This window comes from Dermacentor albipictus, chromosome 1 (assembly GCF_038994185.2).
Source record: "Dermacentor albipictus isolate Rhodes 1998 colony chromosome 1, USDA_Dalb.pri_finalv2, whole genome shotgun sequence".
NCBI classification, from domain to species: Eukaryota; Metazoa; Arthropoda; class Arachnida; order Ixodida; family Ixodidae; genus Dermacentor; species Dermacentor albipictus.
In genome coordinates this window covers 184,112,386-184,139,277 of record NC_091821.1, presented here as the reverse complement: position 1 = coordinate 184,139,277, position 26,892 = coordinate 184,112,386, and the positions used below count along the sequence as shown (strand labels likewise).

The 26,892-nt window shown below is 44.0% G+C and overlaps 1 protein-coding gene across 3 annotated transcripts in view; it reads right to left on the bottom strand.

Annotated features, from left to right (window-relative positions):
* Window positions 1–26,892, bottom strand: part of LOC139053612 (diacylglycerol O-acyltransferase 1-like) — an 87,203-nt gene that overhangs the window by 17,829 nt on the left and 42,482 nt on the right. For 2 of the 3 annotated variants that reach the window (XM_070530510.1, XM_070530509.1), the window contains exons 6-11: window positions 22,517–22,619; window positions 16,353–16,496; window positions 15,974–16,063; window positions 9,688–9,791; window positions 4,275–4,355; window positions 2,393–2,437 (exon numbers count right to left, since the gene is read on the bottom strand). In XM_070530510.1, coding sequence (XP_070386611.1) covers window positions 2,393–2,437; window positions 4,275–4,355; window positions 9,688–9,791; window positions 15,974–16,063; window positions 16,353–16,496; window positions 22,517–22,619 — 567 coding nt within the window. The remainder of the gene's footprint in view (window positions 1–2,392; window positions 2,438–4,274; window positions 4,356–9,687; window positions 9,792–15,973; window positions 16,064–16,352; window positions 16,497–22,516; window positions 22,620–26,892) is intronic. The other variant, XM_070530511.1, reaches the window with a different exon arrangement.

Here is a 26,892-nt window from a genome sequence, read left to right as displayed (position 1 = left end):
AGGGAGTCATTTGAGAGGGAGTGGCTGAATACTGCACCAGGGAGGCCACTTCCTGTTCTGCTGAGGGAGTGTCTTGTTGAAGCTTAGTGGGTCTTCCTAATTTGGTCGTACATGGATTAGTATAGCCCCGCTGGCTCTCGGCTATTTTTGTTGGTGTCAGGCGTCACTACAAGCCTGAAAATGTAGTGGACTGGAATAGGATTGGAACTTACGACGTTCAGATTAGAAGCCGGTGTTCTGCTCCATGCCACCTCTCGGGCATCGTACAGACATAAAACCTGAGACCTTGGGTAGGGCTATGTAGGCTACGTCGCTTAGGTAGCCATACGTTAGAGGTTCTATATAAAGCATCATTCGCACTCTCTGAAGAGTCCTTCGCATATGAAGAAACTACGTGTTGGCTCCTAATGCTCCGTTTATGCTTTCAATAAGCAAGGCTTCATAGCCTACATTGTAATGACAGAGACTTCCCAAGTTTAAAAACACTAGTATGTGAACATAATTTTATTATAATTGTGATAACGGCTGTTAATTATTCGAAAACTATTTGAAAACAATTTCCTATTCGATTTTATTCAATTGGCTTCTGATACTATTTGATTCGTGTTGGATTCTGTCTCAAAACTCACTATTCGCGCACCCTTATTGAAATGCCAGGCGCGAAATTAAAAGCCTGAGTTGCGTGGTACTGGCTAAACATAAGGGTCGCAGACAAATTGTTAGTGAGCATTTGGAAATACTTCCTCTTTTCTCCGAAACACGCGCCCAATTCCTGGTTGGCTTTTGGAAACTGTAGCCCTAACTTGAATAGCGGAGTTAGGCAGCTGGACTTATTGGAGGGAGGGGTGGGTATACACTCAACAAAACAGTCTATTATAAATTTAAACAATTTATAATGATTGTGTACTTATGTTCACTCTTCTAACTACTTTATGTTCAAGTCAACCTGTATTTCCATATGTCTGTAATGGCTGCCAACCAGCTTTGTGTCTGCTAACAAATATGGTGCACAGTTATGAAAGGGACAGAGTGGCTCGTCCCTGTCTGCCAGAACTTTTTTTTTTTGCTTTAGTGCCGAGAGGGTGACAGATAACTTATTTGAAGGAAAGCAGAGAGGTCGGCCTGAGCAAGCATACTCTAGCCTGTTACACTGCATAGGGGGAGGAGAACAGGTACATAAAGGCGTGATAAGAGATGATGGTGACAGAATAGGGATGCAGAGCAGTGAAGGCGAGCTACGCCTTCTGTTGATTACCAAGAAAGACCAAAAATGGTGTTCTGAAATGTAATCCACTGTGTTCCATATCTCGGGTGGGGTCGCGAATTCAAATGAAACATCGGAAAAGGGTGTAAAGAAGCAGCCCGTGCGTGTACTTCCCTTGCGTGAGCAGCACAGGTGCCAAGGAAAGGGTTTAGAGTATGTAAAAAGCTGCGATAAGGGGTTCCAATACGGTGAGCACTTGCACGGCGCTTTTAGCAGCCGGAGTCTGGAAACCCTGGACTGCCAAAACCACATTATAAATATAAGACAAGGTGTAGTGGGAAACTGGATCTACGTATTTGCACGCCCTGGGGTTCTTTGATGTGCACCTAAATCTAGGTACACTAGTGTGTTTTTGTATTTTACCCCCACTGAAATACGGCCGCCACAGCCAGAATAGAACCCACGACCTCGAGCTCATTTTTGCAATGCCATAGCAATTAAAGACGCACCGATAAAAATGTTCTAACTAAAATTAACTGGGAGCTTACATTGCTCCGAGATCATATGTATTATCTGTAAACTATCAATAGCCAAATGCTGCTTAGAACGCATTTTATTTGAATCTGAAGTTCATGCGAGCAGCAAATCGAAAAGCGCAGCATCTATCGATGTAGTCATCAAAATAGATAGGTCGTCCTAATAAACATTGTGAAGTCACCAGTTTCGGCGATTTATTTTTGTGACGTGCTTCACCACTGCGTGGCTTGTATCGCCATTCGGAAGACGTTTCAGCACTGTTTGCATTGGTTGTCTTGCACCGACCACACACGAAGCGCACGTGCAAACTTCTTGCCGTTTACAGATTACCAGATTGCTGGTGCCATGGCCGGCATTGACAGAGCTGGTGGCGACATTCTGTGACACTTTGTTTAACTACAATACTTCTAAATTACTAGTGCTTATCTAAGCGAAAATTATACTTCTATAAACGACAAATTCCTTAATGACGTAACTTAACTCTATTGATATGTCTACAAAATTGTGAAAATGTGCACTCCTATTATAAGTTACCTTGTTTAAACTACAGTCTGTCAATGAGCTCATCATGCTCGTATAAAATTACTGTCCCGATGGCTTAGCTCCTACACTGACGTCTGTTGTTACGGTGGATGTTTCATAGGCACTCACCATCAGGTCTATATATGCCTTGAAGAGCTCCCATGCGTCCATTTCCTGTCGGAATAGTAGAATACACATCGCACGCAGTTATGACATGTTTAAGAGGAGAGAAAGTGAGCTGCCGCGGCAGCAATGCACGCACATGTAAATTGCAACACTAAGGCTAATTCTCGGGACGTTACACTGCTGTTATATTTCACTAAATGTTGGATGTCCACCTGAACTGGATGGAACGTCTGACCATTCAGTGTATCATTTCAATGAGGCGATTCATTATTGCAATTTAGTGCGGGCAACGACTACTGCTACCAACATGACAATGACTGTGACACTTCAAAAGGAGGTACTTTGTTACATAGCTAATCTTCCCCACCTCTTGCATGCAGAACGTGCCTTCTGCACATACAGTGATATTTCTGCAGCATGTATGTACGAATTTTGCATATTATGTTCCTTTAGCTTTTCATCGAGTGCATTTCGGAAGTTTCTAGCTGCATTCGCATCATTACAACTTCATATTAAAATGTGTCAGTCCTAGGAGAAACTGTACATGGTTTCTCCAAGTTTCCACACAAATGATAAATGGCACATTTTAGAACACTTTTACCCTTATACTCAATAAGTACACCGAAACCTATAATTCCACGTTAAGTCAACTAAGACAAATTTTGTTGATGCGCCTCCAGTTCTTCCGATCAATTTTTCATATGTTTCAGTTACTGATACTCGTTCCGAGTATTTTTAGTTTATTCTAAATATTAATTAGTTATCTTGCTTGCTTTACTAAAATTATTACATACGCTCGCTATTGTGTAATTACAACAATACTTTGAAAAAAAACTGCGCCCTTTGTTATTTGTTTGTGCTACGTTAAGAATAATTTATATTTTCGTCTTTATTGTCTACTTCACAAAACTCATTCATTTCTAGTTCATGCTTACTTCCGTGTAATGACTATAACACTTTGTAAAATGCTCGACTCTTTGTTATCCTTTTACTGTGCATTTGTACTACATTCCTTTGTATGTCTATGTTAATGACGATATGCTGTATCTGCTGGCTGATCACGGCTTCTATAGGACCTGGTCAAATAGCTTAAACCAGCTTTTTTCCTCTGGCATCCACTTTCACACTGTACTTTGGAATAAATAAAATGATTTTATAGAAACAGTGTAGTACAAAGCACGGTCTCCGAGATGGGGCAGCGCGCACGTAACGACACGTGTAATCTCGGAGGCCAGGTGCACAAGAATGCCAGACAATTCCGTGATCTCAGAAATTGATAGGAAGCTTTTTGTTATATGAAGCATGTGTTTTCGTTGTTTAAAAAAGCGCACGCTGCATTTGGGACGTTTAATATGGCAGGGTCTGGCTACGCTGCGCCGCGCTCAAAGTAGGCCAAAGCAGAGCATACATCTGATGGTCGAGGGAGAGAGAGAGCAGTGAAATTCGTTGTGCGTCCACGGCGACCCATGCCAAAGGTTGTTCGTACATTTGTTCCCTGTGGTTCGAGCTTCGTAGACCAAACGGCTCTGCGTTACCAGGCCGTGGTAAAAGCCGAACGGGAAAAGATATAACAGACTGCCGCGTACACGAGGTTATTTGACAATACGGTGTAGCATCACCGCGCAAATGGCGCCGAAAGTGTTCAAGCCGCGACTTTGGCGTCTGTGAAAGAAGGACGTAATAGTGCGCGAGTGTCTAATGCGGCGTTGACTGCGGGAACTGAAGGGTGATAACGCTCGCTCTATTTCCAACATGATCGTTCAAATGAGGCTGCTGCAAGTCCAACCTGAGTATTGTTTCGCGATCATTAATGCCTTTCATATTCGGTCAAGGGTAATTCGTTCTCAGTGGCTTGTTGTGTATAGTTTTTAGGACGTGAACTTGCCTCAAATGCTTTCGCAGCCATGGCCAGGACGGGCATTGCCCATTGGTTTAGCAGCGTCACACCGAGCACTGGTATAATGATCTGCAACAAAACGAGTAAATCAATCAAAGAGAAAGAATGCGTGCGGATGCTTTGCTTGAAGAATCTAAAACCACTTTCACGCTTACATTGTTTATTGTTTTCTGCTTGGCACAGATTTACCAAGTAAGGGCAATCTTGGGGCGTGGAACGTGCTCTACAAGTGTGGTAAAAATGATGACAACACTAGTCTTTAGTCTTCCTAATTTTGGCAGCTGTGTAGAGAGTTTAACTAGCGCCTTCATACGAGGAGAATTCTAAAAGAAACTGTCCATTTTTATGCTTAGACTCAAGCCATTCTGCAAAACGTTGTTTTTGTTATGCTCAATCAACCATCCAATACCGCGTTCACCACTTTACGGGTATAAATTAAATCGAAGTAAATTAAGCCATCCCTACCGGGAATTTAACCCGCGACCTCGTCCTCAGCAGCAAAACGCCACACACACACACACACATATACATATATATATATATATATATATATATATATATATATATATATATATATATATATCATAAGAAGTCAACAACAATCACCCCAAGGACAACATAGGGGGAATTACTGGCACTATTTGATTGAATTAAAGAATTAATGGCAGGTGAAAGTGGATGAAAAAACCTGCCGCTGGTGGAAACGATCTCACGTCTTCGCATTAGGCGTGCGATGCTCTACCAATTGAGCTACCGCGGCGCCGTTTTCCAATCTAATTTTTTTTTGTATTTATGATTTGTTACCAGAACTAACCTTGGGAGCGTTAGCCAGCGCCACCAATCACAAACCTTGGCGGCAGATGTGGAACATCCTTTCTGCCGCAGGCGTCACGAGCACGTGATCGTTTTGGGTGAAGGCAACTGGTCAATAAATCCACACATGCTATCTGAAGGCATCAATGTTGTCGGATTCGAGACCCTTGTTATGTAATAAACGAGACTATCGATTGAGCTACCGCGGCGCCATTTTCTCATCCACTTGCCACGAAGGGTTAACCAGAGCATCAACCGGGGGATGACCACGCGCACAGCTTTAAGCTAACTTCGCCAACTCTCAGAAAATTATTGCTCTGTTTCTCGCTCCCTCTCAACGTTTTCTCAAACCGTTTTTCAAATAAATAAAGCTACTGAAGAAAAGCCGCCAATCCAAACGCAAATTTTTCATCTAATTGCAATGGTTCCAGAACAATAACCTGTTTAACTGTCACCAAAGAACTGCACGAAAAAAAAAACTTCGTTTGGAACTTTTTTTTTTCAAGAACAAAGAACAAGCTCGTCTGCAAACGGCGGAGAACTTTCACCTCCCTTCCCCACTCCTATACCACGGGCGTCTTGGTCAGTCCCCCGTAATGAGACAGAGTCATAATGTGAGACACAAAGAAGCAAGGAAGAAAACATGTTTCTTCCTTCAGAATATTAAACAATCGAATTTCTTTTGGTGACAAAAGTTGTACAGTTGTACTAATTTCGTCAAGGTCTGTGGGGTAATATCCTGCTGATAAATCTCGTCATGTGCACGTACACAGCTGTCTTCTTCCCGTTAGCGTAGTTTTCATTGTTGTTCCCTGATTGTAAATGGTACGTACCCATGAGTACGGATTGGCAAGGGTTCACAAAAGGGCGCCTTTTCCCAGCAAACTAATATAGTTGTTTGAAACCAACATTAACCATGTAAAAACATAACCAAGTTGTAAAGCGAACCGACAGTTTACTAACAGAGCTGCAAGTTCGAGCTTTCGTGCCTCGGCTTCCTCTTCATCCTAGCATTTTCGGTCTTCCGCATTTTGGCTGTTTCCAGCACAGCTTGCGACTTGTGCTGACGTGCCTGCGTTGCGAGCTTATTGCATACTTCGTTGATGATCGATGCGAGCCTATCATTTTCCGTGTCAACGAACCTAACGTCATTAATGTCAGTTATTTCAGTCTTTTCAGGGCCAATATCATCGCCAGGTGCGGCAACTTTCGGCTTCTTCACCGCTCTCCATAACTTGCCTTGCTCACTGTGAACCCAAGCATTTTCTCAGCTGCTACTGATGATGTTTTTTATTTCGTCAGAAGCGTTTCTTGTGCGTTAGCCGCAAACAGTTGGACAAACGCAAGTTGGTGTTGGGTACAGAAGTGCACACCCTTTTGTGGATGTGACACATAGGTCATCCCTTCACTCTCAGTATACGAGTTCTGTCCCTGAAGTTCATGTAGTGAGTCAGCAAAAACGTGGGAGCGGGTTTAGCAAAGGCTCTCTATAACTCTGTCTACTCGAAAGAACCCGGTTTACCTCTTTATAGTACTAAGCGGAGTGCTGAAAAAGGCAATTATTTGAAAAATGCAAGTCCACTTTTCGAAACGTTGGCTCCCGCTTTCACCTTGTTCTCGTTTTACTCATCGCTTTGAATTTCCATCTCCCGCCTTCCCCGTGTTTTCCCTAGCTGGAGTGCTGTATGATAAGGCAGAATTTCATGCGTGGACCTTTTGTGCAATCCAGTTTCAGTCTTTTTCGAAATGGAGATCGACAAACAGCCGCAACAAAGGATAAATATCAAATTTCTTGTGATATTGGCCAAGAATGGTGCAGAAATTAATAAAACGTTTCGGAAAATATATGAAACGAATACCTTAAAGGAAATAACTCTGTTGAAGTGGGTGCAGCCTTTTTGGGAAGGCCGTGAGGACCCCGAGGACAATGAAAGATCAGGACTCCCTTTAACACGTGTGATGATGACAACATCGATCGTGTGCGTTCTCTTGTGTTCAGTTACCGCCGAATGACTGTTAGAATGATAGCAGACGCACTTCCTTTATGAAAGTCGTAGGTGCGTTCACCGGATTTAGACTGAAAATTATGGAAATTAAGAAGGTCTGCGCCGACGTGGTGCGAAATGTGCTACCCCTCAGCAAAAGTTGCGAATAGAAGAACATTGCATTGATTGGAAAACTTCAGACGAGGCGATGAATTGTTGAAAAGGGTCTTCACCGAAGACGAAACTTGGATCTACCAATATGACATCTAACTGAAGTCGTAAAGCGAGAACTAAAGAAAACAAAAATGAGCCGAGGCCAAGAGGAGCAAAGAGGAACAAAGCAAAAATCAGATTCATGTTGATCGTGTTCTTTGGCCGCCATGGAATTGTGCACCAAGAATTTGTATACGAAGGCCAAACTACCAATGAAACTTTCTACGTGCAGATCCTGAAACATCTGAGAGATCGTGTACGCAACGTTCAACTAAATTTGTAGAGAGGCGCCCGATCCTGTACCACAATAATGCTCCCGCGCATTTCGCATCGACAGTTCGTGAGTGCTCAGCACACAATTCCATCACTGTACTGGAACAGCCTCTCTACTCGCGCAATTTGGACGCTTGCCATTTTTTCCGCTCCGGGGCCGGTATTTCGGGGATATGATGACAATTCAAAAGAAGATGACATCGCTTCTGAAATGCTTAACAGCAGAGAACTCCCAAGGGTGCTTCTAGTAATGGAAGAAGAGGTGGAAAAAGTGTATTGTCTAAACGTACTGCACGAACTTTTGAGACAGACGTCGATATGACACGCAAGAAATCTCTCTGCCCCCGGATCAAACAATTTGACGGATGCGTGTCACCCCTATTGAATTCATGAACTCGATCGGCACTATCATCGAGCCCATGCACTTTAGAAGTAGAATTACCTCCTCCCCCCAGGGCTACGTGCTCGATGTCCACAGGATAGACAGGGACTATTTACACAGCACCCTCTCGATACAGTTTGCAGCATAGGGTTTAGACCAAGAGAGAGAGACAAAGAGGAGGAAAGACAGGGAGGTTAGCCAGTGTAAGTACCGGCTGGCTACCCTGTGCTGGGGAAAGGGGTAAAGGGAATAAAAGGAGAAAGAAGAAGAGGGGAAAAGAATTAAGGAAATTCACGCAGTACCGCGATACTACGCGATACAACACTCAAAGGCGATCGCACAATTCGCATGTCCTTAAAAACTTCAGCAAAGCCCTTAAGGCCTTGAGTGCCGAAGCCCGTCTGGACCAGTGTCCTAGAGCCTTCTCCTCTGTAAAGGGGCGATTGTCCAGTTTTTCGAGCGCGGTTACGAGCACTGTTCTTGGCACTTTGTAGCTGGGACAGTCACAAAGACCAAAAAAACCAAAGCTGTCTGCCGGCCTCATGCCGGAGGTTTGCCAACAGATGGGTGTCCTTCCCAAGCTTTGAGGTCTCCATGAAGTAGCGAAACATCAGGCCAGGGAGCGCGCTTATACCTATTTTGCTAGAAGGTATCCGGCGACCCCTGTCTTACAGAACGCCGCCCACGCCCGCAGCGTATGCTCAACGCATCGCTGGACATGGTTGGACAATGGGAACTCAGCATCTGTAGTCTGAGGGGTGGGTTCACCCAGAGACGGAGTCAGTATTGGCCTATATTCCAGATGCAACCTCCATTTTTGATAGCCGAAGCCGAACACCAGACGGGAGGACACCTGTATAACCATTAGTGGTTGGTGACCGCTCAGCCGTAGCCGATCACCAGTCACGGCAAGTGCTCAATCCAAGGTTGGGTTGCGCATACAGGTGAGTGAGGCTCCCGGGAGAGGTTGCCCCCGAGCGTTGAGGTCCGTGAAGGCTGGGCACCTGACCTGTAGCGAGTTTGTACCTATTTTACCCGTAATGTACCCAGCGGACACGGTTCTCACGTTACAACGCCTCCCACGCCATGTCGGATACCCTGCAGTAAAGCCACTCGTGGTTTGAAAGTAATGAGAGCCCAGGGACCTGAAAGGAGACGTGGGGAGTGTCCGCCAGGGCCACTATAGGCCCCATTCAAGATGAGAACCCTCTTCACACAGCCGAACTCCAGGTAGGAGGACGCCTCTTCCCATTAGAAAAACTGGCCGGTTTCCGGCAGCACCATTAATATAGGTTGTATATAGGCACGTATAAAGAAAAAGTAATGGGTAGCTATTGATTGATGGAACTATGCAGACAAAGGAAAATCAACTGAATATACCCTCAATGTGCAAATACCTAGGCGGTGCTGTAGTGCCACAAGGTTGACGCACTTACTAAAGTTATTCAGAACTCTCCTCGTATTAGTTTTAGGAACAATATCGCGATCACGTTAATTTTGGTAATAATCTCTTATTAGTTTTTGGAAAAAATTCGTGCTGCTTGGCTACGTACAATTGTTACCAATAAAAACGTCGACCTCGTCGGTTCCACCGATTCTTAACGCTCATTACTTCATGTATGAAAAGCATCACATCGATTGTTTTGCGTTGTGAAACAAAGTAAAATATTTTGGCATCGATAAGTAAACTCTTTGTCTTAAACCTATAAACATTTAAATAATATTTCGGACATACTACTTCCAAAGTTGTCCGAAGCAGAAACAATTTTCGTATCTTCGGCCTCTGAGGGAAGTTGAACTCGTAGCATAACGTGGGGGCAAACATGAAGTACCATATGTCTGAAAAGAAAATTAGAATGAAGGGAGGGGGGGTGAAAGGGGAGGCGAATACATAAGAGTTAGTTGTCTGTCCCTGTTTTGTCTTCTGTAATTAATCAGTTTATTAGTTTTCACGTAAAGCACAGCAACGGCACACTATGTGCCGGAAAAGGTGCAACAGGTAGCACAGGATCGTAGTCGTCGTATGTAATTGCTTTGTACAGACGCTAGGCAGGCCCTACGTGGCGCATGTGCGATCTGTTGCAGGTTTTAAGCAAGCCACTGCAATCAGAAATGACACCGGTTATTTCTCTCAAAGCCCAACATGTATATATATTGACACGTGAACCCGTTTATCATTTACGGGTGAGCGCTTTTCTTCTTTGAGCGTTCTTTGAGCGTAGCCTGTTTTTGTGGGCACAGGTCCGCCCAATAAAAGTTAGTTTCGTCTTTCACAGTATTGCTACTGTGTTCTTTACGGTCACTACCACGTGACACACATGCACATGCACAAGCCTAAGGGGCCTGGCGTAGCCAGGTGCCTTAGGCGTGTGCATCATTATCAGCCTGGCTGATGATGATGATGAAAGGGCCGGAATCAAATTTAATCATGGCAAAATATACTCTACTGACGGGGCGGATGGGCTGAGGGGGACCGTGGCATCTCATATCAGCTCAAGCAAGAGAATCCGACATCACGGAGCAATTAAATGACATAAAGAACAGCATGCCCCCCAGGCGAAAAAGGGGTTGCAGTAGTTACAAAGCTGGTGTCACATATGCTACTAACCTGTTAGTAATTACATTTAGTAATCCTATCGTTAATAACAGTTACTAGCTACGAAAAGTAGTAGCCATTACTAATTGTGGTCATTACTGGTTCCAAAACCTACTAACTGTTATGAACGCATCTGAATTTTCATTAATATAAGTTCACTCTTGTCTGTCTTGTGTAGAAGTGGAATTTATGGGTCATAATTAGGTGACTTCTATTTAAAAGCATATCCAGGTAAACCGAAAAATAGTAACGCCTTCCTGTTTTGTAAGGGGGTACATACCGTCACGAGGAGCATTTAAGCTGCGAGTAACTATACACCTACACAACAAGGACATAGACGCGTGAAGAGAGAACAACGCAACGTGCAACACAACGAGCAGCTTGCTACGCTGATGTATCTGAAGTTGCCGCAAACGTTTATATAGCCACAATATTGGGGACCGCACAGTCTGCCGGCGAGCACCTAAAAAAAGGATAGATAACTATAATTGGATTCATAACTAAGTGTAATAATAATAATATTTGGGGTTTTACGTGCCAAAACCACTTTCTGATTATGAGGCACGCCGTAGTGGAGGACTCCGGAAATTTTGACCACCTGGGGTTCTTTAACGTGCACCTAAATCTAAGCACACGGGTGTTTTCGCATTTCGCCCCCATCGAAATGCGGCCGCCGTGGCCGGGATTCGATCCCGCGACCTCGTGCTCAGCAGCCCAACACCATAGCCACTGAGCAACCACGGCGGGTATAAATAAGTGTCAAGTAATGTCTGGACATATGTGCACAACCAGACAGCACATAACTGTTACTCAAAACTAATGAAAAATACCACAGTTCGTTTAAATGATTCCTCCAAACTACCATCATGCAGCACAATACATCACAGGCAAAAGGAGGTAGTAGCCATTACTTCCTTCGACTGCTGCAGTAAGACTCTAGCGTTAGTAAACAGCTAGTAACTAGTTAGTAACTGTCTTTGAGAGGTAGGAACTGCTGTCATTACTAACTTTTTGCTTGCACTACAAACTTTTTTTACAAACGTTTCCTTTTTATTTTTTTCAAAAATGTAGGGCAGCAACATTTGTAACCACTTGGTAGAGCGCCATGTGCATACCAAGTGTGGAGGTCACGTGTATTATACTCACCTGGGACCTGTGCTTTCTTCTTCAATTAAGCATGGTCGTATCGCGCACTAGATTGTTGCATTCTATCTAGTTTGCAGTCTTCAGACCACTAAACTTGCCTGACATTTGGCTCCACCTTCGCCTTATAAAGTCATGAGATTGACATGGCTTCAACGTACTTCAAACAGAGTACTACTGGTTGTTCTCTGTTTGAAGGCACACGGAGAAGAAAAAGGATAAGTGAGACACACACGCAGCGCTACTAGCAACAACAATGTATGTCTCGATCACAGGCTTAACTATACATCCCCTACGCCATGGCACACACTGATCATGTGAGGAAGCTCAGCACATGCGCACAAAAATACGACGAGAAAGATTACTAGCTAAAATTGCCAGCTAGGCACGCATACACCGCTTCCGCAAGAATTCTAACTCCTTTGAATATAGCGCTATAGACGGTTTGCTTGTGCGTACACTGCCCAACGCTTGATACTTTCCGCTTCGACGATAAAACGACTCATTTCATCCCTATGTCGTTCTGGGATGGCGGTTCTATCAAAATAAGGACGACTGCCACACACCTGAATATGAAGGGCGAGAAATCCATTAGGTGGTAACTTATTAACCTTATGGGTATGTTGTTTTAACCTTTCATTTAGATTCTGCCGGGCTGCCCGATATAGCATTTACCGCAGGAGATATATATACGGTAAACAACAGACGTTATGCACTGTACGAACTTATTCTCGCACTTTTTAGCACATTCTACTTTGACGTAATATATCTGCGGAAACCTGCAAGGTGGAGGGAAGTAATTAAGAAAGGGTAAATGATACATCCACCTAATCGTAGCAACTGCTACAAAGGAAACCCATACGGGTTCCTTATACTTCGCCCTACCATCTGCTAGCCGCCTGATTAGCTCAGATGGTAGAGCGGCTGTCCCGCAAAAGCGGTGGTCCCGAGTTAGAGTCCCGGACCAAGAGGAATTTTCCTTCAATTGTGAAGCTTTTTCTTTCAAGGAACCCGTATGGGTTTCCTTTGTAGCAATTGCTACGACTAGGTGGATGTCTCTTTTTCTCTTTGTTAACCTTCTACTTTATCTGTCCTAGATGGATTAATTCTCAAACACACTCTTTAAATTGTCCGGGAACACCAACAAAAAACACCGCTATGTTATCGCTAAGAGCGGCTTTCTTGAATGGGCGTGGCAGCTGATGGATATTTGGATTACACCCATGCATTTCTTATAAGACACAACTCGATTTTAAGAGCCAGTTTGCATCAAACGGAAGTCAATTTTTCTGAGCTGCTTTTCAAAAACTGACACCAAATTGTAGATAGGGCAACCAGCTTCCATTAAGCGGGTCGTCTGCTGCTGGAAACTACTGTTCAAGAAGTGCTGACATGACTTCTTTACAGCACTGTTAAAAGACATGTTCGCTTTGCACCTCTTAACCAGTGCAAAATGATTCGAATGGAAAGGAAAAAGTGCTTTTTTTCCCCGGAGTCGTACCCCCAGCACCACCGGTGGCCAGAGCAAACGACCTTCAAATCGAGGAATCTAATGGCTACATCAACCGGCCATTTAACGGTGACATCAAGGGAATGAAGATGATCGCGAAAAAAGCACGAAACTTAAGTACGGTAGCTAGCTGGGCGAGCCAGTGCATCTGCATTATTGCTTACAGCGCGAACGAATCAACAGGGACAAACAAGAAAGACGCAACACGAGGCTCATGTGTTTCTTTTTTTGTCCCTGTTGATTCGTTCACTCTGTAAGCAATAAAACAAAACTTTAGCACTCTCATCTTGAAAACGATCAGAAGTACAGTCAACGAAAGTAATAAATTCAGTGCAAGACATTTGTTGTTTACAGTATTCCTCTCGGCTGCGGTAAACGCTATATCTGGTAGTCCGGCAGATGTCTAAACGAAAGGTTGGGAGAACACAGGTATAAGGATAATAAGTTACCACCTGATGACTTTCTCGCCCTCCATACTGAGGTGTTTAGTTGCAGTCCCTATTTTGATAGGACCGCCATCCTAGGACGACATAGGGATGACATGGCTCGTTTCATCGTTGAGGCAAAAAGAATCGATGCGTTGAGCAATGCTTGCATAAACAAACCGTTGATAGAGCTATCATCAAACTAATTATAATTCTTACGGAAGTGGTGAATGTGTTCTATAGCTGGCAATTTTAGCTAGTAATGTGTCTCGTAGTGTTTTCTTGCGCATGTGCTGAGCTTCCTCAGGTGATCAATGTGTGCAACTGCGTAGGGGGTATACAGCCCAGCCTGGGGATTGAAATAAACATTGTTGCTAGTAACGCTGCGTCTCCCTTGTTCTTCTTCCGTCCCTGTGCCTTTCAGCGCTACAACTAGTTCTCTGCCGTGCAATACCAACAAGCTCACATTGCTGCTCTAATACTTCAAACGTCGTTGAACAAGATCTTGGTACCATGGCCTCGCATATCGCAGCTACAAAAGGCCACAAAAGCACTGCTGCGCTATTTGAAAGCTACCGGATTGAGCCAGCGTCTGTGATCCGGACTGAGTGACCGAACGATATCCCCACGGGACTTTCTCTTCTTCTTTTAATCATTCCGTCCCCTTTTCCCTTTCCCCAGTGTAGGGTAGCCAACCGGGTTCAGTCCTGGTTAACCTCCCTACCTTTCATTTATCATATTCTCTCTCTCAAGCGTCGTTTTTGTCTAGGTTGATTAAGCTATGCTGAATAACTCGTGCATTTCTTTTCGTGCATTATTATTTTTTTTCGGCAACGATAAAGCGTCTACATCTGTAACTCCTAACTTCATAAGGCCACGAAAATATTGTGGCGTACTTTAGGCACTGTCGGGCATTTACAGGCTCCTTGACGAATCGTTGTGTAGATCGATTGTATAATGAATGGTTGCAGTATTCGTTTCTCACGTTGCATAAATCGACGTTCGATGTTTTCACCCAACTTGACGTTTTAGTTTCTTCTCAGAGGAGGGGGCGTAGTGGAAAAGCTTGTGCGTGTATTTATTTATTTACTTATTTACTTACATACCTACAGCGCCCAATGTTGGGCATTAGAGTAGGGGAAAGGAATATACAAATGATGGAAATAGAGATGATTGATGTTACAAAAGTATACATCTAATGCACAATACAACAAAATATTGATATTGAAAAACACAGTACCTAATACAACGTTACACCTAAGGTTATTATGAAATACTATATATATATACAATTTAGTACATAGTACAACGCAACGATATTAATAATACTAGTAATTATAAAAATAATAATGTAATGACAAAAAACAGCGATTAAGGCAAAAAGCAGTGGACAGGAAAGGTTAATCTCCTGTTCTGTCCGAAGCAAAACACATTTTAGAACTAAATATATAAATGTTTCGACAACAAATTTTCAAACGCAGATGGCGTTGCTGTGACAATTTCGGGTGGCAGTTTATTCCAATCATGTACAGTTTTTGGAAAGAAGGAATGCTTATACAGATTGATACGGCATTTGTACTCTTCTACTTTGTAGTAGATACGAGCAGCAAGGACTGAACATGCTGACACGTACCAACAGGGCATTGACTCAGCATTCATCACTTCGGGCGCTGGTTAAACTATTAAATCGGCTTCGAGTTTTCTTTTTTTTTTGTCTGCGCTCTGTTAGTTCATTCGTTCATCACATTTTGTTATTGTTAGGGAGTATATTACAGTATACAGCCGTTAAACAATTAATTTATTTTAGGCATACGCTGATCAAAAACGTATGGTGCGTTACGTGCCAAACCCACGACATGAGTATGAGGCACGCCGTAGTGGCGCACTACGGGTTAATTTTTACCACCTAGGGTTCTTTAGCGTGCCCCTAATGCATGGTACAAAGGACTTGCATTTCACCCCCATCAAAATGCGGCCGCCGCGGCCGGGATTCTATCCCGCGATCTCGTGCTTAGCAGCGCAACACCATAGCCGCTAAGCCATCACGGCGGGTCACACGATGGTACGCTGTAGGTGCGTACTGTGCATAAACTTGAAACACGTAATGCATGCTCACATCAAACCGAATACTGCTCCTGTTGTATATGGTGATAGTGAAGGGAAGTGCAAGTCTCGACATGTCCTTCCTTAATGTTCACATTATGGTCAATTCAAACAGTGTGCGTATTCATCTGCACCTGTTCTTCTAAAATGAGGCGAAGACCCAGCCTCGGTGAAGACCCAGCCCCGGTGAAGACCCAGTCCCGGTAAAGACCCAGCCCTGGTGAAGTCTTAACACCAGTCTTACCCGCAGCATAGAGGTTGTCGGGATAGACGACGAGCTTGGCAATATGGCCGTTGGCCGCTGCACCATTGGCGTGCTGGCACACTGCACCTGCTGGACGAATAAGTTCTGAATTAGCTGAACACACTTATAGCATTCTGATCTCAAGCATACCACTGTTAACAATACACAGGTTTAGAGCAACCCTTGTGGGAAAGGATAAAGGAAATACATATCATTACGTAATATGTCTTCTGAAACTTATATGCAAAACACGGCTAGTCGCACTGCCTATATGGTTATATATTAATGAAATTAACTAAAACCTGCAGTTCCTCTCTCGCTACCTTGCAAACAGATTGCAAATGAGGAACGTGAAAGTGACAAGATAAATACGGCTCACCATCTTTTTCCACCAAGGAGACGTTCCCGTTTCCGGCTTTGTGCTCAGACGGGTCTTCCCACCGAGAAGAACAGTTCACCATGTGGTAAGACACTAGTTTCAGCCAGATGATTACCGTCAGCCAAATGCAGGCAATGGTTGCCACTGAAAAAAAATATGAAAATAAAGAATCTGGAACAGCGCATTCAGTATTCCGGTGATTTAAATGTAAGCAATGCTCTCTAATGTACACTACAGCACTGATTAATGCTGCACAAGTTTTAACACCACCGTAAGCATGCTATATCGTGTTGAAACCTTTTCCAGAAAGATATGTATCTCTCGTGCTCAGTGGCTATGGTGTTAGGCTGCTGAGCACGAGGTCGCGGGATCGAATTCCGGCCACGGCGGCCGCACTTCGATGGGGGCGAAATGCGAAAATACCCGCGTACTTAGAGTCAAGTGCACGTTAAAAAACCCCAGGGGGTCTAAATTTCCAGAGTCCTCCACTACGGATTGCCTCATAATCAGAAAGTGGTTTTGGCACATAGAATCCCATAATTATTAAAGTACGCTCGAGCGCACGTGTAAACACGATGCGTACTTGGCCGATGTAATACCGGGTGTTTCACCGAGCACGTTCAAAAGGCTTTACAAGTTGCCTGTGACAATTTAAGTCCATGAGCTAGTCTGCTCGAATAGGCGGGCATCACTTGACCAAAAAAAATTTAGATGCATAATCGACTAATTAACAAAAAGTTAATAATTATGTTTTACTAATTACCTTATGACACATATTGCAACTTACAAATTCTAGCCAGGGAGTTCGCAAGGCGGATTCACTTGGAAAGAATTTTCAGGATGACACCAGTTTTGAGGCATTAATTACCGAACTTTGCGGACAGTTGCCTGGCGTTCCAGTTGCTTTTATGCTTCAATATATGAAACAGACATTTTGTCAAGAAAGTAAGTGGAACGACAGTGCATTCTTTATCGCAAGTTTGACGGCGCACATCTCGTAAATGGCGCCATCTACACAATTATATTCAGTGGATATGTCTTGTAGACTCAACTGCTAGAATTTGTAAATTACAATATGTACCAAAAAACCTATTAATTATTTTTTGTTAAATCGATTATACATTTCAATTTTTTGTGCAACTAATGTCAGCCTCTTCGAGTTGACCAGCTTATGGATTATAATTGTGCTACCTTCCACAGACAATCTCCTTTTTTTTAGTTTTGAAAGTGTTCGCTAATATACCCTGTATATAAAGATTATATTGAGATGCCCTCAGTGATCCAGAGCGGCTTTCCGGCTCTGTTATCAGCGGTATCGGCCGGCCATTAAAAGGTGAATGATAAGAAAACAAGAGAATTGGGCGAAATAAATCCTTGCATTAAACCGGTCATTACTTCGCCCTGCCGAACCACCATGATATCGAACGATCAGGAAGCTTCCACATTCGCTGGCGAAATGCCCTACGCTGTCACGTCTCCCTGTAGCAGTTTTACGTATACAGACAGAAATGCCCGTTTTCGCACACGTTGGCAAAATATTGTTCTTGGTTTGGCAAGGCTTGTGGCGCAAAATAAAGTAGAAGAAAGAACAGATAAACAGAAAGCGGCATTTTGTTTGTTTGTTTGTTTGTTTGTTTGTTTGCTTGCTTGTTTGTTTGTTTGTTTGTTTGTTTGTTTGTTTTACTTTGGTGGTTGTGTAATACCTCTACGATGTGTATGCGCACCTTCATCATTTCAAGCCTCTCAAGCGTATCTGAATTAAAGCGGAGTTTGTGAATTAGGGCAGGTGGCTGATACTAACTTTATAGCTTCCGTGGTTACCACATAATAATAATAATAATCTTTATTACATCCAATTATGTCGCAGTTACAAATACAGCCCGCATAAGCAACACTGCTTGTCTGCGAAGTTGCTTGTCTGCGAAGTGTATCTTAAGTTTACAGTTGTACAGGAAGTCCTTGATCACAATAACTGCTTTGGCATCAATCCAGCAACTCTCCGCTGCTAGTATGATGATTTAATGCTTGGCAGTATCAAAGGTCTTGCAAAGATTTACCGCGACGAGTATGTCGGTGTTATGCCGGCGTCGTTTTCTGGTTGTGTTGACTGCCTGCCGAAGTATATAGAGACTGTACTTCATGCCAACGCCACGTCGGAAGCCGGTTTGGAGTGAATGGAAGAAAACTGTACTCTCGAGGTGGTGAGATTCGTGTCGCCTCCATCATTTTCATAAGTTTACAGAGTGCGGCCATCAGAGAGACAGGTCTCACGTTCGTAAATGATGTCGCCTTTTTGCCTGGCTGGGATAGGTAAGATTCTTGAGTAATTTCACTGGGGTGCTATCGTTCATGTTTACCACTACGCGTTCATGTCGTGGAGCTTTTACTTGGCCTTTGTGTTGAGGTTCTCAATGATTGTCCAAGTCATACCATCTGGTCCAGGTGCGCTTCTTGTACGAGTGCTGCTCAGTGCCAATTCGAATTTAATCATTCAGAAGAGACTGTGATTGTTTGTCATGTGTTTTATTAGGGTCTGGAGTTGACTCGGTTGTGGCAAGAAAATATTAGCTGCTCCGGTTTCGAAGTTCTCGATAGGTTGGTCATTGGCAAGGAGATGGTGTGGAAAAGCGTCAAAGTTCTTCATCTTTCCAGACGTAATTTTGAATCTGCGTCAAAGCCTACTATAGCCCTTTTCTTTCGTTCAGCGAGTTGCAATGGTCGAATAAATGCTCGTGATAGGGATCCCTTGCGTACTTCCTAGCGGCAGTGGTACGGGGCCTGACTTTGATAAGGTCTGGGTGTTGTCCAACACCGTGTAGGTATTTTATATGAGCTTCTTCTCTGGCGTCCCATTGGTTAAGATGGTGTTGATGTTGTGTTTGGATGTCTTCGTTAACTTTCAATTGACTGGTGGCCATCGCCAAGGCCCTCTCGAGCTTTTCTCCGAGGGTAAGCTGTATGAGATGGTCTTGTACGAATTCCCCGCATTTTTTCCAGTCAATTACTCTTACCATGTTTTTTCTCGCTTCCATGTCTCACTTGAAGCCTTATCCAGGTGTGAAAATGAGCCAATGTTATAACGCCATTGCGCTACTAGGTTGTGCTGCACCATGTGAGGTCAGAAATCGAGTCACTCCGATTGATGAGAAGCACATGCTTTATTGTTGTGTAATCCAGATGATTTAATGAGCTTGCCATGCTCTTTTGCGACTTCCTGAAGGGCTTTCCCTCTAGGAGTTCGAGTTTTGTTGCCCAAATGCCTGTGATCTGCATCAAAATTTTCGCATATGATGATGCCGCGTTAACGGTAAGCTTGCTGTATTTTTTTAATCCACTCAAAATTTCCTCTATTGTGAATGCCTGTTTCAAGGTGAAGGTATGCTGACACTGCAATGAAGTTCTGCTCTCCGATTTGGCATATGGCTGCGATTATTTCCTGGTTTGAGTTCCAGAAATATTTAGTTCTGCTTGCACATAAGTGATAACCTAAACGGACAAATATTACAGTTTGAACTTGAACTTCTTGCGCTAACGATGACGCTTGGCGGTACCAAGGTACTTGTTGGATAATTGGGGAAAAGTGCTTTGTAGTGCCTGATACCTAGTGTGATGCTTCCCGTCCATTGTAATAGGAGGTCTAGTAAACCAATGCCCTCAAAAAGAAAAGTCAGCTCAAGCGCACTGGCCTTTAGGCTCCTGCAGTTCTACTGAAGAATGTGCGGGGTGTCTTGGTGAGGTGGATTTCAGCTAGCCATGGTGTCGGTAATGTTGACACAGAGCATCTATTTCTGCTTTATCACTTAAAGCGGGTGAAGTGTTCCGAGTAAAGTTGTAGGGCGATTGCCGTAGGCATCTCGAACAGAAGAAAATCTTGTCCACACCCTCTAACCTGCCCCGCATGTCCTCCAGCCCGCCTGTAACGGAAGTAAGACCCACTTGGATGTGAGCGACCTGTGTTGTAATTCTTCTTTCAAAGCTTCTCAGTCGCTCCATCAACATCTGTTGAAATGTATTCTGGGGACTTTCCAGTGTGATATTATTGCTTGAGCCCACCATAAAGCTATAGGCTGGCAGTGTCGGTCGATTGCCTTGGTGCTATAAATGGGTTAAATTGCAATTGTGCTCTCTTTCTGAGTGCCTGTGCTTTTCGTTCGCGGCCTTTTGCTGTTCTGTGCGTCTGCAATAATCTTTCTGTTTTCCTCTTCTATTGGTATGAATTTTCTTTCTGCCTCCTCAAGTTGCAGGCGCACAGGCTCCATAAGATATTGTAGCTCCTTTGATGAAGTTTCAATATCTTGCAACGTTTGACGATGTTCCTCTGGCATGCATTCTTTAGGCGCCGTGGCATATAACTGTTCTTGTCGAAAACCACCGGCTCACTCGTTGAAAAGGTGGTCGTTTAAGTATGGAAATCGATCCTCGAGTAAGGACAATTCTCGTTGCGTTCGCGGGTTTTTGAAGGGGACCGTGACATGGCGCGTGAGCTACTATTGCTTCTTCGTTGTTACTGTTCTCTCGAGTTCGCGCCTCTGCGCCTTATGATGCAGCGAGCGTCGGATTGTTGTGATGTGGCGTTGCGTTGGCGCGCTCTTAGCAATGCGCTTTTTTTTCTACGGTGGGACACTTTGTAACGGGCACTACATGCTCGTCTTCATTACATAACAGGCAATGATTTATATGTTCCAGGCTTTATTGCCGGTGGGTTGAATGGTGATCATATGGTAGGGGTGCTGCTTGAGCATCCTGAAGTTTTCGTATTTTCTTTGTAGTATATATGTTCGCTTGCCTGGAACTGCTTGCCATTGTGGTGTCCTCTACGGCGTGTTCGTAATCTTGTTCAGGGTCCCTGTTTTCTTCGTATTTAGGAGAAAGCGTCTTCCTTTAGCGAAATAGACGGAACGAGCACACTATTGTGTTTATTACTTTGTGTGCGTATCTCCGAGGTTGCGCTGCAAATATGAGTGCAAGCTCTAGCAGCCAACTAGTCCTTTTTACCGCCTTGAGAACTATGTTGGAAAAACAACCTTGAAGTTTAAGCATGGCAAAATTTCGCAACAAAGAAGCAGCAGTCAAAGCTCCTTATAAACTTCATGTGGATCTTCCACGATGTTGCTATATTGCGCTGTCACTGTTTCTTTATTCCACTGCTTCAGACATTTAGTCTAAAACTTTCGCTGGAGTTTGTTGTTTCAGATATACTTATAATGCAGCAGTAACTTGTTTATTTCCACTACTCGTTTATGCATTACTAATATTAGCTTTATATTCTTTGAAATAGCCGATATATCTTAGTGTAGAGAAAACTGATTGAGAAGTCGGCACAATAGGTCAAGCTTCCTACTACTGAGCCTTCTACGTGAAGACACAATATAGTTACAAGGACCACAAACCTTGCCAAAGAAGTTTCAGTGAGATAGGCTCCCAATCCAGAATTCTTAGCTATTGAGCATACTAAGAATTCCTTCGTGATTTGTTTCCAAAATTGAACTCCCTCATCGCGGTTTCTTTGTGTGGGACAATATGTGACTTTGTCTTGGAGTTTCTTGCCCTTGCTAAGCGATATAATAACAGAAGCAGCCAAGAGAACCTCGGCCGCGAGGAGCCGATATCTCGAAACGTTGTCTTGCATTTGAGAGCCTGTCTTATTAGGCACCAAAATCACACATCACACATAGTAACAAAGAAGCGTTAAAAATTATCCTCACGTCTTAGTGTACGCAGGCTTCCATTAATAATCTCGGTGCACTTCTAAGTGTTATAAGTCATTTCTAGGTCATTGAAAATTTTGATTACCTTAAAAAGAAACCGCAGTACTCTTGCGTATCGGACTTCTGGGGACAATGATAAAAAGAAAAGGGAGGGGGGGGGGGGGGTCTAGTATAAATAAAAACTTAACGCGATGGAAAGCTCGGGTTAATTGAATGGGATCTAGTGCGCGTTCAATTTCTAGCTCAGACATGAATGCGACAATCGCTTCTGTTGAGGGGCAAGCGAGATTGAGAGCTCTTTCTCCACCCGATGGAAACCATTTGAATCGAAGCTCATTCTCGGGGATAAACAAATGCCGAAGCTTAAGACGAACAAAGACTCGTGGTTGACTGCCAATATCCTCGTATACAACTAGCCTTAGCAACCGCTCGTCACGGCAGGTGAGATGCACTTACCCAGGTTGGTTGGCACATGAAACAAGAACAGCGGAGGTGCGACGAGCAGCACCGCCAGGTTCGCCGCTACCAGGGCTGCAAACGTCTTTTCCCCAACTTTTTTCTGAACAGTTCGAGGGAAAAGGTGAGCGTAATATCGGCGTCAGTACAACGTACATGTACATCAAACGAACACACACCATATTGTCCCCTTTCCAGACAGTCGAGCATGACTTTTACAGTTTTTTTCACGTAAATACTCAAACGGCTTTGCCTGTTCAAGTCCCGAGTCATATGCTGCGAGCAATATTAATGAAATTAGCACTTAGCCTACTTCAGCAACTTAGTATCTATCTATCTATCTATCTATCTATCTATCTATCTATCTATCCGTCCGTCCGTCCGTCCGTCCGTCCGTCCGTCCGTCCGTCCGTCCGTCCGTCCGTCCGTCCGTCCGTCCGTCCGTCCGTCCGTCCGTCCGTCCGTCCGTCCGTCCGTCCGTCCGTCCATCCATCCATCCATCCATCCATCCATCCATCCATCCATCCATCCATCCATCCATCCATCCATCCATCCATCCATCCATCCATCCATCCATCCATCCATCCATCCGTCCGTCCGTCCGTCCGTCCGTCCGTCCGTCCGTCCGTCCGTCCGTCCGTCCGTCCGTCCGTCCGTCCGTCCGTCCGTCCGTCCGTCCGTCCATCCATCCATCCATCCATCCATCCATCCATCCATCCATCCATCCATCCTCTTTATGCCACTCTTCTCAAGAGCTGTCTACGTATAGCTAGCTTGGGTCATTATATTTATGCTGGCTGTTGTTTTGCCGAGCCGACAACATGGCCCACTGGGTATGTGCCCAAACAGACAACTTATATTCCACAATTACCTTACACAAAACTAATCATTTACATTTCAGCCAGTAATGAATTTCACATACCCAAATTACACATAAACTACCAGTTAAATGCTTATCGCATTAACGAAAATAATGATCCCCAAAGGCTCTGTTATGTCTGTTTTTCCAGTCAACAGGAAAATGTAAACTGCAAATTGCAGATTACGGTGATATCACACTTTCTTTCTTATACGTAGATCTAGGTGGTGTTGTCGGTGTTTATTGAGGAAAACTTAGGAAAAGTAAACATATAAAAATGGCAATAGAAATGGCCGCCTCCATCATGTCTGTCTCACGTTACGGTGGATACCTAAACTGCCTCGCAGCCAAAGTAAGAGACGAAAAGAAAATAACTAATCGAGAGATAGTAATAATAAAGTGTAGTAAACGAAGTACGTAATCGTACAATATTACAAAAGAATATCAAATATGAATAAGTTCATTACGAAAACGTGGTCAAGAGACGCGCATCTGATAAATGGCAATAGAAGCGGGAGACGAAATTCACGAGAGGTAAAAAAAATAGCACTAATTAACTTCACACGCACCGCCATTCACAACACTGACTAATTCGCCGCTGAGTTCTTTGTAACACTCAGTAATTCATCGTCAGTTCAGCGTCTTCGGAAGGGGCTGCGGTGATCAGGCGCGCACAAATGTGAGAAGCATCGCCAGTTCTGTCTCCTACAAAGGTCGCTCGCGTGAGCCTATATTCACGAGTTCACGTGGTGCCCGGACGGAAGGGTATACAGCGTGATCTCGGATCGGCAGCGAGCCTCTGTAGAAAGGCACTTTAGCTGACGGCGTGGTGCTGCATGTAGCGCAGCAGCACATGTTCTAGTTACCACGTCTGGCGCAGTCGGGACAGGCAGTGGGAGCCACCAAGTCCGTGCCGCGGCCTTGTCAATCTGGCGTTCTGAACGCTGTAGTGTTGACATGCAGGGGAATTAAAATGGAGAGACGGCGCGTCACTGGCTGACAGGCATCGTGAGTGCTTTGAGAATATGCCGAAGTTAAAGAAGTACTGACATACATTTTCTAAGTTGCAGAAACTCTACCACCGGCTTTTCTTTCTTTCTTTTTTTTTTCACGCGTAAAAACGATGACACTTGGCAAGTACGAAGGTTGGGAAACGCTTGTAATTTGATACTAAAGTTGGTCTCGAGATGCTGTGCTGGGGTCATCGACTTTACTGCGACATCATCACAGAGCGAAATTTGCTGACGTCATGCAAAACTAAGGCGCATAAAAGAAAGAAATTAGAAGAATGTTGTCTGACTGCAGTGGCGAGTGGCCGCCGCAGTGATTGCGGGAGCGGAGCGAGCATCAAGACGTCATGACGCATCCACCTCATGTGTACCGTATGTAAACAAGTAAGATGGTAAGCTATTTTGCCGACGCTTTCCAGTATTATTTACTGGGATTTAAAGGGTTTGCGCCTTAAGTTAAGAAAAATAAATGAAACGTTGAAACTGTGACGGGAGTATATATACTCTAATCAACAGCCGTGATGAGTGTGTGTTACTCGGAGATTAAACAAGTTATTTATTCGACGTTATCACGTAGAGTGCCGCGGTGGTTTCAAACTCCAGGCCTTGACAATGATCTGGGTGCAGTAAATTGACATCGTAAGGCGCTCTGCCGGAAAGCACGAGTTTCTTCAAACTGGAAATCTGCCTCGCTTTTATCACGTCAACAAAGAAGCTACTATACATCTAAGTAAAACCAGACTGCGTACTTTAATTATTCTCCGGCACACGCTATGCGTTGCTGGGTGGAGGTGCGCGCCAGCAATAGGCGCTTCCATGTCTATGTATTCTTTAGTTCCATGGTGAACGGAACACAATGCAGGCGTATAGAAAGAGTGTAGTCAGCTTCCAGAATAGCTTTAGTTTGACGTTTGCTTGCACAGCTCGACTTGCATATGCAGAAATTTACAATAGCAGTCCTGCTATCTTCAGAAAAATTACCTTACTTTCTATGTATATCGACCCTAAGTATTTGGCTGAACTACACAATTGATATAGCTGGAGATAGAAAGAGGAACTTTAATGGAAGGAAGGTGGAGAGTTATTTAGGTCTAGGCCTAAGTAAGGTGATTCTAGGCTGCTACTCCACAGTGTGGAAAAGGGTTGGGACAGAGATAGCGCAGGAAGATGAAGTTGGTTGGTATGAGACGAATATTCGGATAAACGAACAGTAAACTGTATCTAAGCGGCGTATACACACACACACACACTTCACAAAGTATGCACGTTCTAGCTTCCAGTGTTTTCGGCATATTGACGACAGCTGTAGTATATACACTTGAACCCCAATTTGACGAAACCAGAATTTGCGAATTTCTCAGTTTAACGAACAAGTGTTGATTCCCTGAACGTACGCCTTGGACTTTGACGTTTTCGTGAACCCAATTTTACGAAATAAGTTTGACCGTTGAAACAGATTTAAAGAAGGACTCATAGATGTGACTGCCAGTGAAATTTGTGAGAAAAAGAAACACTTGCTAAAACGTGGGGGGAAAAAGAGAGATTAGCTTCGCGTACACGAATACCTTATCCGCTGTTTCGGGCACCACAGGCCAACCTTTCGGTCATCTGGTCCCACAGAGACTTTCCTGTTAGGATAGATAGCTGAGCGTGTTGGTTGAGCGTAATCTGATGTAAAAAGCGCGTCGTCGTCTTCGCGCCTTTCACTCCAGATCGGGCTTTCCTGGTCCCACACTCGCGTAGACTTGTGCGTATGACGCCGCTTTTGACAAACGTAATAGACAAGGCAAGATAGCATACTTCTTCGTTAATCAATATATCACTCAGCTACGTTATGTGTCTCTCGATTTTACAAATTTCTCGGTCATGCGAACAATTTCGCGGGCCCCGTTACAATCGTGAAATGGAGGTTCGACTGTATAATGTACAGTTTAAAAGGCAAGGGGTACGCAGTTGCTTCTATTCTTTCCCCCTTTTCGGCAACGTTTATATAAAGCTAATTTCATGCATTTAGTGTATATTTCTCAGCACGTTCAGATCTAATGTTATATACCGAAGCAATAATAAGGCAGAGCGAAAGAAATATCCCCGAAGCCCTTTTAATTTCTTTCCTCCTGTGTTTCATTTTTTTCTTTGTTTCTTTCTTTCTATTGAAACAGCCCGACCAACACCTTTTCTGTGTGCCTTATGACGAACGGCCACGCCGAAAGGGTGGTAGGAGGGAGTAGGGAGGTAGAGGCGGGGGGGGGGGGGGGGGGGCAGAGACATTGTTCATATAAGGCAGCATATCAATTGCATAAGGAAAGAGCACTTTCCAGGAGCCCCTGCGACAGTAAATGACGCTGACGCCGTCCGGTATAGGGACGCCTCGAAAAATGACAGAACATTTTCAACCCTAACAGAAGCACGCATCAACGCTTGCTAACGCTCGATGCGGCCAGCTAAGCTCTGTTAATAGCCACGCGCACACTAACGGCCGCGTGCGCTCCTACGTTCTATAGCACGCC